Source organism: Chelmon rostratus, chromosome 2 (assembly GCF_017976325.1).
Source record: "Chelmon rostratus isolate fCheRos1 chromosome 2, fCheRos1.pri, whole genome shotgun sequence".
Classification (NCBI taxonomy): domain Eukaryota; kingdom Metazoa; phylum Chordata; class Actinopteri; order Chaetodontiformes; family Chaetodontidae; genus Chelmon; species Chelmon rostratus.
In genome coordinates, this window is record NC_055659.1 from 12,783,757 (window position 1) to 12,800,659 (window position 16,903).

The 16,903-nt window shown below is 43.1% G+C and overlaps 1 protein-coding gene across 2 annotated transcripts in view; it reads right to left on the bottom strand.

The window, feature by feature from the left end:
- vgll4b (vestigial-like family member 4b) overlaps positions 1-16,903 on the bottom strand; it is a 42,361-nt gene that overhangs the window by 5,286 nt on the left and 20,172 nt on the right. For both annotated transcript variants that reach the window (XM_041957856.1, XM_041957847.1), the window contains 3 exons: positions 11,205-11,457; positions 1,129-1,399; positions 662-779 (listed from right to left, as the gene is read on the bottom strand). In XM_041957856.1, the coding sequence (XP_041813790.1) occupies positions 662-779; positions 1,129-1,399; positions 11,205-11,457 (642 nt within the window). The remainder of the gene's footprint in view (positions 1-661; positions 780-1,128; positions 1,400-11,204; positions 11,458-16,903) is intronic.

A 16,903-nucleotide genomic window follows, 5' to 3' on the forward strand; every position in this document is an offset into this window, starting at 1 on the left:
TTTTAGGTCAATGGAAAAATACTAACTCCGGCATCTACTTCACTTTTTCATTGCATTTCTTTTAACATTAAATCACCATTTTAAATTTCACTGTTAACCACAATGAGATCACTGGATTTCACTGGGACCATAAAAACGGCCACAGTTATCAACCCACAGAAAACATGAGTGACACACACAGGACGAATAAAACAGACGCGCGTTTGGCTGAGGCCTCGTGTGACTTTCTCAGCGCAGAGATAACAGACAAGGTAGTAAATAAAGCAAGTTGAGGCCTCGTCACAACAACTGATGTGTTACAGGCTCGCAGACAGACGACTGGGATGATTTATTTTAGAATCGCTGGTTAGATAAGTCATTGTGAATGTGGAGAGCAGCATCAGTATGTTTCCTCTGGTGGGTGATTCTCCCACAAACTGCTCCGTGTGGGAATTCAGTTTGGCTCCACAATTATATCCACATCCACAAAAGCATCCACAAATATAGGTCACTTTGTAATAACCAGTACTAATTAATTAGTGAGATATCATGTTCACTCATCACTGCTCCTTCAACCATAAACCCAAGTACTGAAAAAAATGTATTTAGTAGAATATAGACAACTCAGATGTGTGTGTGTGTGTGTGTGTGTGTGTGGCTGCGCTTGCATGAGTGCACTCACTGTTGATTCTCCTGTAGTTGTTGGTGAGGCTTGAGCAGCCGTTGTGGGAGACTGGACAGTGAGACAGGTTGCAGTTGCGGTTGTTGGCCGGGGCGCATGTGATCACTGAGGGACGATTCTGAGACACAAAGACAGAGTCAACGTTGAAGGATCACTGAGAACAACATAAATGATTGTCTCGAGAGTGGGTGCAGGAGGAGTAAATCAAAAGAGAGAAGACAGACCAAAGGGAGGTTTGAAGCTTGAGTGAGAGAGAATGATTCAGTGACCGCCAGAGTGGTCACTGAAAACATTTCTGGGTAACAAGCCAAATAGGAAATTTCTGCTCTCCACCATCCAAGGAGTCCCGCTAATGAAAGCACATTTGTCACATCATGTGGGGAACCTACTGGAGTTGAGGTTTTACCTAACAATTTGCCAGAGACGTAGTCAATACTAGAGGCAAACACACAGGATGTGCAGCTTACCTGCTGGCGCTCCACAGCGCTGACTGTGTGCGGCACTGTGGCCATGGCTGCGGTGCTGCTGCGTGCAGACTCCACCATGCTGTTTTTGGTGAGTGCCAGAGGCTGGTCCATGCCGGCTAAGCTGGCCAGGTGGTGGTGGTGGTGGTGGTGGGCATGGCTGTACAGGTGGTTGCCGTGGACTCCCAGGGCGCTGGGCACCACCACACGCTCGATGGGGCTACGGCTGCGGTCCTTGGAAACAGGAGAGCTGCGATAGTCTCCGTTAGGTTTCCTGGGGAACAGAGACAGCGAGAGAGAGGCTCAGTAATTTACTCTGCGCATTGGGGTGTGTATTGCATGTATATTTATTTTAGAGTTGGGGTCTGATGGAAACTACAGTATACAGACTCTGAATCCAGCAACAAGAACGAACTAAACTAAAGGTTTTGCCAGATAGGTGACATATTTTCTATTTGATATGACATGTGGAGCTTGAAAAAAAATCTGTATCTTACCAACATGACCCCTAATCCAAAGTTATGGAAACAGATGAGCTCAAAATAAAACGAGATGAGAAAAGACCGAGCAGACGGAGTGTCGAGGTAGAAAATGGACAGAAAAGACATGCGAAGCAGAGAGACGAATAAAGACAGAGAGGTAAACAGGAGCTTTGAGACAGAGAGAGAGAGAGAGAGAGAGAGAAAATGGGATGGGGAGAACAGAGGGGAGATAAACAAAAGAACTATTGTAAATGGGGCTCTGTGTCAAACACTGCAGGACCAGCAGAAGCTATTAATACTGACCTCACACACACACACTCATACTTCTCAGATAGCTGGAGGCTTTTGTACAAGCGTGTGCACACAAACACACACACTCACACACTCTCTCTCTATCTCTTTGCTGTTAAGTCTAGGAAGGAACACTCTCCTAACTTTATCAAACATGGAAGAACTCCAAATGTCCCCCTGCACAGGGGGGCAAACAGGCACAAAGTTCAAAGCTCCAAAGTGGTTTCCTCTGCACAGCAAATCAACTGTATCTCTCCAGTGAACCTGAAGCCAGCTGCACTCGCTGCCGTCACATGAAAAGTCCTGCAGTGCTAATGCAGCATAGGCTGGCATGTCTCCTCTCATGTTTTTACTCTTCCTTTTCCCTGACTTCTAGTCCATAACACGCTGTCCACACTCACAGCCATGTGCTGAATACTCAAGGTGAAAGAAGGTGGGCCGGCCACACACTTTCCATATGAAAGAGAATTACTTCCCGCCGCAAAGAAATCCGGTCGTTCTCGCCAAACTGTGAGCTCACATTTTAATCATTGAGAAAGCAGAGATAAGGATAAGGGACTCAAGTAACGACAGTTTAACAAAACACAGATTTCAGCCTCTCTTTATTCCGGCTCCGAGCTCTGACGATAATGACTTTGATATGTAGCGAAGTGGTGGTGCCTGATACCGTGCAAACTTGCTTGCGCCTAAACAGGTAGTTATTATTTTGCTAAGTGCGTCAAATGTGGTTTGTGTTTTCTGTGTGTTTGTGTGTGTGTTCAGCTGTGTATTGCACCCTCACTGCAGCTCCACTCCCCTCCTACAATTTGAGGCCCAGTTACAGGGAGCAGGATCTACTGAACTGGCCTCTCGCTATCTCTTCTTTTCTCTCCAACTCTATACCCACGCATCCATTCACGCTGACCTCTTCCTCTGTACACTTACATATACATTATACATACACACTGTAGCCTCAATTGGGGAACATCACTTAAATTTACAATAAATAGGCATCCCTTCTTTATTCTCCAGATAACATATAGAGGGATTTTCCCCACCCATGTGAAAAAAAGGCCTGAATGAAAGCCCACAACAGACTCCGGAGTGAAAAAGCTGCAGCGGCCCTTTAAGGTTTGTTTGGATGCAAAACAACAAGTTCAGGCAAACAGTTGTAGCTCCATGTGACCAGGCAACCTGACTGCTGGGTCAAGCATCTGGAGCCCACAGCACCGTGCTCCACAAATAAATAGTCTCCACAGAATACAGAGAGGGAGAGAGGAAGAGCCTGGGAGGGGGGGGAGCTGCGTGTGAATGGTCCGGACCTCTACTATAAGAAAGAGCGAGGTCGGTAGTTTCCTTCGTTTGTGCCGAGAGCTTACATTAGCATGGACCCCCCCCTCCTTTTTTTTCTCTCTCTCTCTTTGTCTTTCATTCTTTTTTTTCCTCCTCACAATCGGCAGCAAACTTCCTGGGGGTTAAAGAGGGAGAGACTTGGCAGCGGTTTTGTAAACCCTGGCCGACAGTTCACCAACAAGTTTCTATGTTTTCCCATAGTGGCATCAATTTGCAGTTTCATTCTTTATCAAATAGCCAAAAAAATAACTGCATTGTGGGGTAAATCAAACACAAATTAGGCCCCTATAGTCACCCAAGTGTGCTAAAGTGGATTCATTGTGCAAATGACTTCTACAGGAAACATCAACCTTTAATCAAATGCTACAAACCAAAATCCTGTTGTATAAATCTGTTATCTTCAAATATAAATAATCGCTTGATTTGCTTAGAGTCAAGCAGATAATACAGCTCTCTCGCTCTCTCACCCCCTCCCGGCAGCTGGGTCTTGAGTTAGGTTGTGGAAGTTGTTCCAAACTTTAATCATTGCCAAAGAGCAAGCATGCCCACATCCTCACACAAGAGGGGCCGTTGCAGGAGCCAGTGAACGGGATCAACAAATCCGACCAATGAATGGCGTAGCTGTCGAATTCACCGCCGCCCCCGCCTTCCCCTCGCCTGATTGCCCACCAAACCCCGGCCGCATTTAATGCCAGGGATCAGCAATTCAAAACCCACCCTGTGTCTTTGTCTCTCTTACTCACCTCTCAATTATCCTTAGGGTCGCAGCTGGGGAGAGAGGGAGAGGAGGCAAAGGGCGGACGGCGAGGGCTACACGTGAGACATGGGGATGGGGGTGGTAACAAGGGCTAGAGCTGAAGAGAGAGGGTTGCCAGGTCTGGGACGAGAGGAGAGGATGAGAGCAAGAAGTAGGAGAGAGTAAAGAACTTGGCAAGTACAGTGGGTAGGGGGAGACGAACTGAATAAAACAAGAGGCAAGAGGAGCGGACTGCGGAAAAAAAATACAGGGGAAGAGGTTGGGGACGCAGCTTAATCTTATTTCACAATAAATGTTCACTGGGTTACTAATCGCTCTTGGATCAAGCATCAATATGGAGTAAACATGCGAAGGCTCGCACTGTGGTGGGGCAGAAAGGGAGGGAGAGGCTCAGGCCTAATAATATATGTATACAACAATCAAGTGAGCTCTTAGTACCAGAACGTTGACTGCAGGGTTCTCGTTAATAGCAAGAAACTGCCTGCCGAAGTGACAGATCTTTCCAGCGGTAGCTAAATAACAAGGGGAGGTCAGTCCCACCCTCGCCCTCAAACTGGCTGAACATCGGCGAGTCGTTTGCAGGTCAAATCAATGAAGTGTTCGATCAGGCTGAACTATTCAAACAAACAAACAAAAAGCAATGCATAGCAGGAAGAGGATGCACCTTGCTCCTATGAACAGTTAGCCTTCAGAAAAGCGTCATTGTGTAGCATATTTATTCATGACGCAGTTAACAATAAAACAGCTGGAACTGCTTGTTTGGAGAGATTTGATGAGTCTATTTCCAAATGATCCGGATGATTGTGACATGTTTTACCTGTCGACAGCTTGCTAGGTAGCTAGTAGTTGAGTGTCAATGACTTGTAAACCGGAGTCAGAATCTCTCAGATAACTGCTGTGTCCAAAATCACTCCCTCGTTCACTCATTCATTACTCTCTTGCGGGGACACTAAACAGTTAACTCAACAGTGAGCAGTACAAAGCGACTGCGAACACATTTTTGCATCTGGAAAACACGGAGCATTGCAGTGTGGGATTGTTCGCAGGAAACAGTGTACATGCCACGGGCTTCCTTCGTTCCACTGTGGAATTTTCTAAGGCACCGTATAGTGGGGACATTTACACACTCAGAATGGCAGATGGTAAAAAACACTGCAGCCTCAAACATTAATCAAAAACATCTGTGTTGACTCTTGATGGATTTTAGGGTGTAGGACGGATTGAAATTCATAACATGTAAACACTTCGGAGTGTGAGGTTCGACTACAGGTGATTACTACGTGTGAGCAGCCAAACATGCTTAAGTTTGATGCAATATTTATTCATGTTGCATTTTGTTACCCTTACGCCATTCTAGATTGATTTCAGACACAATGCGCATCAACACATGGGAAAACACAATTTGACATCTCACAATTTGATCTTAAAATCTTAAACAAAACACTTTTGAGCTTTTCATGGAGCACCTCTATGTTGTTCAGGCTGACTTTTTTTCTTTTTTGGTCGACTTGTGAAAATGAGAATCGTGTGACTGACATCAGAATGGACGGCTTGACACAATGAAATAAAGAGCAGATATCTATTTGTTTCTATTTTACTAGAGTCTGGGATATGTGTAGCCTGGCATTAGTGGTCGTCACTGTGGTGGGCACTCACTGACAGATCCCTTAATTTAAAACCCAGAGAGTCCAACCCTCGATACATAAATGATATAGTCATATATCTTGAACAATATTACAACACTCAGATCTGTCATTAAGTACAGCCTTTTAAGTAACCATTCATATGACACCCTGTCTTCAAGTTAACCTCAAGTTAAAGATCAGGACCGTGACCATGTGTCTGAATGACTGAGAGGAAAAAAAAAACTGCTGTAGGCCTGTATTCCTGTAAAAATCTGAAAACTTGTAATTTGTTCTTGTGGGCTTTACAAGCAGCTTTCTATGACCTAACTTGCCTAATCGTCACAATGGAAAACTAAATAAAACAAATATAAACATATGAACCTAAGACTTTAAAAATATGGTTTAGTTTTCAAACGTGTGCCAGGTTTAGCTCTATAGTAGCCTGCCAATTTGGTGTGTTAGCTATATTTTACTTTGAGGCAAAGATACAGGAGCTATAAAAGTTCTACACTTTTTCTCACAATTGTGCTCGAAAGTCTTCAGAGAAAACCTCACTGCAAATCTTTGGATGGGCAGAGAGAGAGAGAGCGAGAGAGAGAGAGACAGAGAGAGAGAGAGAGATACACACAGGAAACATCTGGGAAGAATCAGGGCGTTAGAGAGGAGTAGATGACAAAAAAGAAAAAAAGCAGAGGAGGATGAGGACTCAACCACAGGTTACAACCAGGCCCAAGCTCTGCGAGGTCTGCACAAACCCACAAAATGGACACACACATGCACGCACGCACACGCACACGCGCGCACACGCACACACACACACACACACACACAGGCTATGTATATAAAGCATACAAACATCTCGACACAGTTTACTCTGCTGAGTCCAGGTTTTAGTAGCAGGACTGAGCGGAAGTTAGCAATAATATTTGTGTCCTTGAAAATAGAATAGTAAAAACTCAGAGGAAACACACCAGAGTTGACAGTGCTACAGTATTGCAATGCTACAGGCAATATAAAGCTTTTCATGTAAACGCTGTTAAATCAAATATTACGGTTTATATCTAAAGCAAGTAAGACAAACTTTTGCTCCATTTCCAAACAGCTCAACACGGCTGTTTAAAATTTCAGATTTTCACTCATGCAGAAATACTGATAGAAATCAAGCACATATCTGACAGCTCACTGACTGCAGAGAAAGAAAACTCAAGAAAATCCTTTGTTATTAAAGCTGGGATAGATCGGATATGGGAACTACCACAACAAGAAGGCTAAGAAAACAACATGTGAACACACACAGAGACACACACTGAGAAAACACACACACACACAAAAAAAAAAAACACCCACATGCTCTCCCCTCCTTTCCTCACATACTACATAAATAGTCCTGTGTAAAACAAGAGGGTAACAATGACTTCACCAGGCTTGGCCAAGCTCACACACACACACACACACACACACACACACACACACACAGACTCTTCCTCCCTTATTTTCTCCCCCAATTGGCCTATGGAGAAACTTCCATGAGAACAACTCGCTGCTGAAGTTCCCAGTAGAACGCAGCTGCGGTTACTGTATGCTACAGTACTTACTGCAGCAAACTGACTAACTTGGAGTTGGTTTTAGCTCCTGTAGCTACAGCATCACCTTTCAGAGGAACGTCGCATGCATGCGAAAGAAAGCTTGCACACTACTGTGAAAAGCATATCAGGCAATAATCTAACCCCATATGTCCGAATTTGTTAGAGAAAAAGAACAAGAAAAACATGAAAAAGGATCATGTGCTCCAAGCTGTGACTACCAGACATTGTTTCCTGAAAACATCACATCAACTCATCAGGTTCATTACAATCTGACATGACAATTACGTGTTATTGGTAATTTACAGAACAAAACAACTCACAGTTTTTTGAAAAACACACATTATGGTTATTGCACATATGAGGAAATCAACAAACTTAACACCCAGTGAGGCACAAGTAACCTGGCCGCTGTAAATACACTTTCCTGTAGTTCTACTGCCCAATTAAAAGTCTTCACAAAACCTTGCTCTGTGCGTGGCTCTAATGCTTAAGGAGGGATGAAACAGCTGAGCAAGAGGACTTTTATACTGGCGGGTCTACAACTGCAGAGTGGCAGGCAGGCGAGCATGCAGCAGCAAGCTTCCAGCCCGCAGGCTCCACTGGACAGGATAAGGCTTCTTTGTTCAAGACTCCACCTCCTCCTCCTCAGAGAAAATGAGAAAGTAGCCCCTGCTGCCTGACAAGGAGCCCACACACACACACACACACAGATGATCACAGATTGGCAAGCACACATGCATGTACGGACAGCACACACACGACACATGTGCATAACTGCACACACGCATGCAGACTCACACATCACGTCCACATATCAGCCTGCTACTACGACTGCCAATATTTTCAATCAGACTTTTATATGAAGAATTTACCATGCCATAAAGTTTTCTGTGAGTGTGTGTGTGTTTTCTGTGTGGCTTCACAGTGAAAACTGAAAGAGACACTATTAAAACACCAAGTCTGCTGAGAAAAATACACTCACAACCACATTGTTAAATAAACAGGCTGTGGACAAAAGCAAAATCCATTCATTTATCATGCCTGTTAATGCTTTCCCTCATTAAAAAAAAGCTTCAGTTGGTTCAGAAAGTTCTTTCTCTCACCCCATCCTGTGCCTCTCCCTAACCTCAGCCTGTTGTGATTGGACAACAAAGGAAACCTAAGCTTCCTCCTTCAATGCCTTGCCTCAAGTCTGAGGTGTCAGGTGTCTGTGTCAACACTCACCGAAAACACGACTGAGCTAACAGACAATAGAGAGCCAACTACAAGCAGACTGACAAAAACGCACCTTATTCAGCAACTGTCATAGTCAGCACACAGGAAAACTACCATTCAAGCAAAAGAGAGAAAAAGTTAAAAGAACAAAAAAAAAAACAACAAGTGAATGAACACAAAAGCTTCTCAACATGCAGGAACAGTCAACACAGAGCAGAGCAATCAGTGCAGACAAAAAAACAAAACAAGCTACACAGACTGAAGCAGCCAGCAAAACCCAACAGCTAGAATGGTGTCAGATAACCATCTCTGACATTTGAACTGTGTGTGTGTGCGTGCACATGTGTGGTGGGGGTTCATTTTCTGGTTTTCTGTCCCCCCGCCACCCCCCACCCAAGAAGTCCATTGTTTTCAAATTAAACCTAATCACTGTTCCTACAATTGACAGATGAGTTAAATGAAGCAGAAAGCTCATTTCTGTCAGATGAAGGCAGGTTGACTGAAGTACCCCACTGTGTTTTCTATACAGGCTGTTTTTACCTTCTATTTTTAGCTTAACTTTTTCTGTAACGACAACCCATCATTCTGCACTTCAGTGTAATCACCGTTCTATGGACAGGCACAACAGTTCAAACGAGGAGGGAAACTTTTCAGAGGCTGACTCTGACTGCAGGTTTCAACAAGTCACTCAGCAGGTACCTCTGCCAGAGAAAGAAAGCCCTCTGAGAAACCTCAAATTAAATGACTAAAAATAAGACATATTTAGGATGGGCCTGAGGCAAATAGGTTTCCAGGATGAAAAATATCTGGATGAGCCTTTGTAGAGAGGCCTGAACTTAACTTCAAGTTGCAGCAAGTCAACTAGCAATTGACTTTTGTTGGGTAGAGATTAACCTACAGCTCCTAGAGTCAAGTGACTTCAAGGTCATAATTAAAATGAAGCTTAAAGAAAGGGATTATGGCTTATCGCAGGTTACTTCTAGGAAATAATCATGGTACAACGAGCAGTTTGAAAAGTCTTATATCATCGCAGTTTTTGAGTTTCACTTTCGCAGAACCTAATTTTAACTACACAAAACGGTTGCCTTTAGAAGCTGTGGCGGGGAGTTGCGACACCAACTGAAAACTGATATGACAATAACTCCCATTGTACTGTGGCAGGCCGACTTACAAAATAAAATCCAACTCGTGATACGCGAGTAGGAGCATTTGGTTATCAATGTATGCAGCAGTAAACCGCAACGTGCATGAAAACGATCTCACAGAGTGAAAAACAACTGAGACAACAGAATAAAACACCAAGGGGGGAGATGGATTTACTGCCTGGTTTCTCTGAGGAGTACAACGGTAATTCTGCCACCACGGACACATACATAACAGAAAACAAGATGACTCTGCACAAATGTCAAGACACACAAGCTAATCCGTTGTTATGTGGGCCCAAATGGTCACAAGATGAAGGAACAAGGACCATCCCCCCTCCCCCGACATCTACTTCATTAGAGAGTCATAGATTCCTACCTGGAAGAGAAGCCGGGCAAAAATATCTCTGCCCTACCCAAGCGAACATGTATTACTTTTGTCGTGGTGAAAGCCCTGAACCAATTCTGGAAACGACGGAGCTACATTGTGAAGTGTTTGGAACATACTGACTGTTCTGATTATTATGACAGAAGACTGGAGTGATTTTGATAAGTTTGCATTCGCTGTGGCTCTGGTTCGGCGTCGCAGTTCATTGTAATTGCTTTGAAAACAAGCTGAGTGCAGCTGCAAACCTTCCAGTAAAGTTACCTTTAAAGTCTAAAGGTGTTTGTGCCAGTGTACACAAATGACTGTGTACTGCATGTGCATCCACATATGTGTTTGCACATGCTTAACCACATAAATGCACTGCCAGCAACAGTGCTTTACTCTTAATCCAGGGCTTCCAGGACACCAAGCGCAACTAGGTGCACCGTGTTCCATTGTGTCACCTCATAGCCATGTTCACTGACAAACAGATGACCGTGATGAAACAAGTGGCATAAAAACATCTATCATCAATTCATAACATTACTCCTATTTTGAGAAGCAGGACATATTGCTAAGAATTAGCATGCATGCAAAACTGTGCAGCTCTACCTAAGACCTCCTTAACTGTCTCTGCAATAAATAGCGATGGCTGGAGTCCCATGACTGACTCAGTCGAGCTGAGAAAGAAAGAGAGAGAGGGAGAGAGAGCGAGATTTGACTCCACTGCCCCCGGCCCCAGCAGTCCTTCACAACTAATCAGCGCTCCAGAATCTCTGGAATCTCTGGAAGTGGGAATGTGGGAACATTGGAGATGTGAGTAATCTTTCTGTTGTGCAGTCCCTGTTTCCAAGCTTCCAGAGATCTGCGGCTATAAGGAGAACACTGTGGAGGCAGCTAAACCTGGCGTAGCACCCTGGAGTCCAAACTGGGACTTCTGAGAAAGGCTGCCTGTGCGTGGCTTCGCCGAGCGAGGAGCCCGCAAACATATGGCCAACAGTAACAGTTGTCAAGTCAAAAATGTCTCCTTTTAAATCCAGCGAGTTTTGTGTGTGCATACATGCAGTAGCTTCTAGGCAACAAGAGAGGCAGAAAAGAGAAAGATAAACAGACTGAAAGAGAAAGGTACGCTATTAAAAATAGGAGATATTCTTCAGTAACACCTCAGGAAATGAGCATCTACCAAATAACTTCATTTCAAGGTCATCATTGTGGTTTTTATTTGAAAGCGCCTGTTCACCCATGCAACAACAAACGAGCGTTCCTCAGTACGTATACTCACAGCTGTGCAGCAAACAGTCGGCTCATCTTCGCCACGTGCTCGTTGTCGTCCATGTCGCTGTCCCCCTGGTCCCCGCTCAGCTTCCTCTTGGTGGGGCTGATGGGAGGAGGACCTGTCCTGTGGCTGGAGATGGAGGAGATGGAAGATGATGAGGATGACGACGAAGAGGAGGACGAGGAGGAGGAAGAGGAGGAGGAAGACGAGGACAGGGACAGGGACTGGAGTCTGGGGTCCCCCCTCAAAGCTGCTTCACCTGAAAAGGACAGCGAGGGAGACAAAAAGGTAGAGGCAGTCATTAGTGATGCAAAGTTTGAGAATTTAAACATCAACGTGCACCTTTACACAAACTATGAAAGAGGAAAAGATAAAACCAGCACCTGCACAACAAAACAAAGGACTGTGTTATTATACAATCTGAATATTCATTAAGTTTTCAAAACGGTTTACTATACTTCTGGTTATTTCAAACACAAACTGACACTGCAACGCTGACGCTGTCAACTCACACGCTTACACTTCCAACTCGGCGCTCAGCCATGGATGTGAATTATGGTAATTAGTCAAAATGACGGTATTTTCAAGTAGAAGGCAACTGTTTTATTGCCACTTTAAACAAGCTGACCACAAAAACTACTTCATGACAGTGTTCCTGTACAGGCTGTGTTCCAGCTCAAACTTTGGATTTTGTTGATTTATACCGTTTGCTGAGTGAGGCACAAACCTCTGGCATAAGCAGAGGAGTATCTGGTTGGGAATGTTTTGGAAGAAATAGTTGTGGATGGGTTGTGCATTTACGTGTGTGTGTGTGTGTGTGTGGTGTGAACTATTTCTCTCTGTGTGTCTGACTCGCTCTGCTTTCCTGCAGTCTTGTCCTGGTACAGAAGGCCTACAGAGCTGTCAGTGAGTGGGAGTAAGCGCAGAAGAGAATCAGGAAAACTACCACTGGCTCTGTCTCAGCACGGGGACTTTCCACTGCTTCGGCCTCATGTATCTGTCTGACTTTTCCCAAACAAAACATAAAGCCTAAACGCCCATTCCAACTCTCAGCTCCCTGCAGAACTGCTCCTGCACTCAACACAACACCAATTAGCTGCTCCTGATTCATTTCAAATACATTTATATAACAAACAGGATTTAAGTGCAGCGTTGATTACATTTTTCTGGCATTGGTGTTGCAGGATGAAATATAAACTCAAATCAGTGCTGATTAGCAGCACAGTAGATTTAATCATTCAAACTGTCTTGTATGCTATGTTTGTGCTAATTCTGCTATGCTTCCAAATTGCATTACTTACAATTTAGACATGCAGTCATAAATAAGCCAAAGGCACAGCGTAGCAATTAATCTGCTGGACATTGCTAATTTTTTAAATTGACATTAACTCTGGGGATTTAAATGAACAGTTTATTATAATACAAGAGTTTATTTGCAATATTAAGTCAAAAGTGTTTTTTGAAGGTGGAAAAACAATTAATTTTGGATGCATGAAGTCAAAAAATCTGTAAACCAGTTCAAAGTGATCTGAAATAAAATGATATCATTAAGCCATTCACAGGGCACGCACGCACACGCACACACACAGGTTTTGTAATGTAATAAAATGCCTGCTCTATTCCTCCACTGCTCTCTATGTGTACTTTTAGCATGGCCTCCCAAACACAGTAGCACCAGCTCCTCTCCTCTCTCTGGCATGTTCCTGCTCGCCCCACTGTGTACCATGGCAACAAGGGTGACATCATTGTTTTTGGCAGGACAGAGGGGTGGCAATAAAAGAAGAGAGACTGTGACACCACACCGTCCAATCAGGATCCAGGACACATAATAGCTTATCAGAGGTTCAGGAATGAAGCGCTCGACAGGGGGGGAATCTTTGACTGTTTCCCCTGCAAACAGCAAATAAGACACTTGGCCGTATTTTAGGCCGAGTCAAACACTGCTGATCTAACTGCTGCTGAACAATGAACCTTAGGGATATTTCATCTATTTAAAATTAATGCAGCCCTGCGAGACAACCCACATTCGTGAGGGATATGACGTTCAGTTTTTGTTCTCTGTGGTTTAAAGAGATGATGATTCAACTTCAGTCATTTTGGAGGAAGTGGTCTGTGGTGCAGTTTCATCAAAAACTGAACACTGAGTTACACTGCATTAGTTAGTTAGGTATACTTAAACTGGCAAGTGGGTGTATAGGTTGATTTCTTAAAATAAGCTGTGCGAGGTATGCCTCTTTCACCATGGCAGACTCTTAATAGTAAAATGTGCATATTGATGGTCCTGAAGTAGAGAAAATTTAACAGAATGATAACTGCAGAGCAGCAGGCAAAATGAATTAGAAATAAGCAGAAGCAAATAATTACAATGCTTGAGAGGACCCTCAGTTTTGCTATCCTCATCTGTCTTTTGTGCAGTTTACCTTCAAATCAAAATACAGATGGGAACAAGGAACAAAGCCAAGTACTGATGCAATCGCAAAGTAGGCATGCAGCATGTGAGCAAATCAGCTGCAGCTTATACTGTATGGATTCAAAGTGCTGCTGTTTATAGCCATGTATATTCTACATTTGTTCAGAACATATAGAACAGTGCAATATTACAAAAAAATTTATTATTTAGTTCAAACAGCAGACAATCAGTGGAAGTAGGACTGTCTCATTGAAGTAAAACTCCTCTCTCCTCTCTCAGTTCATTAGGTCCACATGATCAAAGCCTATTTCTCTTGACAGAACTTCAAACAGCTTGGAATCAGGATGAGATTGGATTACAAATGGAGGCGAACCTCTCTATATCTCCATTTCCCTCTCGCTTTCTCCCCTCTTCTTTTCCCCATCAGATACTTAAAAAAGATGAGTCCAAGCATGTCCTCTTCTGTCTCTGTGAAGCAGCAAAGTGATTATTTTTGGCTGAGTTTCTCAGTAACCTGAACTTGCCCCTCTTGGTTGCCTTTATTTTTTAAGCCCATAGAGGTTTTAGGCTTTAAATACTTGAAAGGACATACAAAAAAGCCTTTCCACAGAAGTTCTCGTCTGTGTGAGCTGAACTTTTAAACCGGATGTTAGATTGGTTTGATCTCTGGCAGAAAGAGGAAGGGAGAGCAAGACAGACAAAGCGGGAGTGAAGTTGACAAAAGTGCATGGCTCTGAGGAGGTTTTCAACCTTGTTTATTTTCTCCTGCTCAGCAGCAAAAAGGGACAGTCAGCATTCCTCTGCACCCCTCAATGCCAGGCCTACAACTGATAGCAGCTTTACAGAAAGAGAAAGGGAGAGCTGGAGAGAGAGGCAGACACATGGACAGATACACAGAAAGAGAGCCTGAGAAAAAAATCAATGCCTCAACTCACAAAAAAAAAAAAAAAAAAAAAAAAATCCAAAAATATAATCAACACCACAGTTCAATACAGCTGGGAAACAAAATGATTTGAAATGAAATGGGAGCAGTTGGGTTGGTGTGGTCTCCCAGGAGATTGGTGACTACAGTTACAACTTGGTGTTGCTGATTAGAAAGTCCACTGACTTCGTTCATCAGTTACCGTAACAACAATGTTAATGTAATAATGTCATAAACGACATATGGGGCACACACGGAGAGGTGGAGATTCACCGGGTTGTTCTACTCTTCAGCAATGATAACATGGTTCGACTGCAGTCCTCCTTTCCTGCCATGCTACCTGGCATCATGAGCACTGACTGCCATAAGACTTAATTACGGCTGATTAAAAACTGAAATCTGCCATGCATGCATAGGTTTGTGATTAAGCATGAATTCCCAGAAGTGGTTCTCATTCGATACCGATTTCCAATTTGCAAACCTGTTCCATCCATAACCTTCTGCCTAGGGTAGGAATCTTACAAATCAATTCCGATACAGAAACAATTCTCAATATTCAAAACCGATTCTTGATTGGTTGAAAAGAAAAGGGGGCACTATTTTCAGTGTGTTGCTCCAGTATACTGCGTGCCAAACCATTCACTTGTGTTCTTAGTCCACTGAAGTACAATATGAAAAATAACTGGCAATTAAGACAAATGATGCACAGCCTTTTCCTTTTAAAAAGTTAACAGCATTAATGAATGAATCTGAAAGCATCTTACAGTCTCCTCCCTGTATGTGAATAACATAATGAAGGGGAGGCTGCTGCTCCAGCCGTGGAGAGCAGCCTCTCTGCGGCACCAGTGTCTCTCGGGAAAGCCACAGTGAGACGTGAGCAGGCGCATGTTTTTTTTGGGTGAAACAAACTGAGCACAAAGTTATTTTCTCAACCTCAGTTGGTTGAAGTTGTCAAACATTGTACTGTGTGTTTGTCAGCCAGTCTCATTTGTTACTGCTGATTGCTGCTCCATGAGTTTCACATTGTGTTCCATTAACATCACGTTATTAACTTACATTTAGAAACATTTGGATTTGGAAATCGAATCCGAATCATAGGAGATAAGAATCGAGATTCTTTTGTGAATCTTTTTCACCCATCGTACTTCTGACACATCCACCCAAACCTTGGCAGTCAAATTAAGGTCAAAATTGGTGTTGCCACAACCCAACTAAAACACCCACAATTACTATACTTTGAATAGACTAAAGCACATAAACACCTAGGTCTGAGTCTTTTTGTCGTTCTGTTATTGTCACAGTGAAAGTCACAGAGAGAACTGAATGAAGATCAATGTCTTACACATAGTTCATGCATCAGCCCAGAAAGAATAGATAAACGAAACGGTTCCATTTATCTCGTTTCTTGATTTTTTTATGGCTTGGACAAGATGTGTGCTGTATTCCACTTCACATCCTTCCCAAAATCAACCTGATCCTCAAAACATTAAACCTCAGATAACTGGGTAGGTCCATGTAGTGGAAACTTGCAAATGATACCAAACCCAACTATTCCATTAATATGGTAATTCAAAGGTGTCAGACTGTGTAGTGTATATTTTTGATTATGTTATGATGTATATAAAAGCCAGGCATTTTCTTAAATAGGACACATGCTGTACTAACACATCTAACACTGTAAAGGGTACTGGTACACATGTGAGATGATAAGTGTCATGTCTGCATGTACCACACTAAGGCTCTTGGGACAATGTGCCAGTATGTATGTGCGTATTTGAATGTATTTGAGTATGTGTGCTCGTGCATACAAGTGAGAACACCCGCAGTATCACAAAGCTCTTCCAACCCCTTCTTGGCTCAACATGTTTGAACATGAAGTTCTTTCCTTTCACTCTTTTCACTGATTGGCTCTTTCATCTTTGTTTTCTTATCATGAGACAAATGATGGAGTCAGATTTTAGCTCAGTCAGCTAAAAACAACTCACACACACAAAAAAAACACCCAGAAAAACAAATAGATGGGCCTGCAAAGATGTTCCAGAGATAGAAATAAAGCTTTATGTCTAAACCCGTCACACAAAAGAGACACCCAGGGGATATACAAGTATAAAAATACCACTAAAAAGTAGTCCTCTACCATCTTTACTCCTGTAATTTTCTTTACTGGGACAGATTGGATGAAACCTGAGAAAGATGAAGCTTTGCAGTGACACAGAAAACACTTCTGATTGGCTAATATCCCAGGCCAGTGGGGGTCTTATCTGCTATACCACTGAAGACTGAGTCACGGAAATTTCACCAAGACGGCATGTGTGTCCAAACTCCTGAGCAAAACTTGAAAAGTCACATGCCTAAAAGCAAAATTTTTATCTG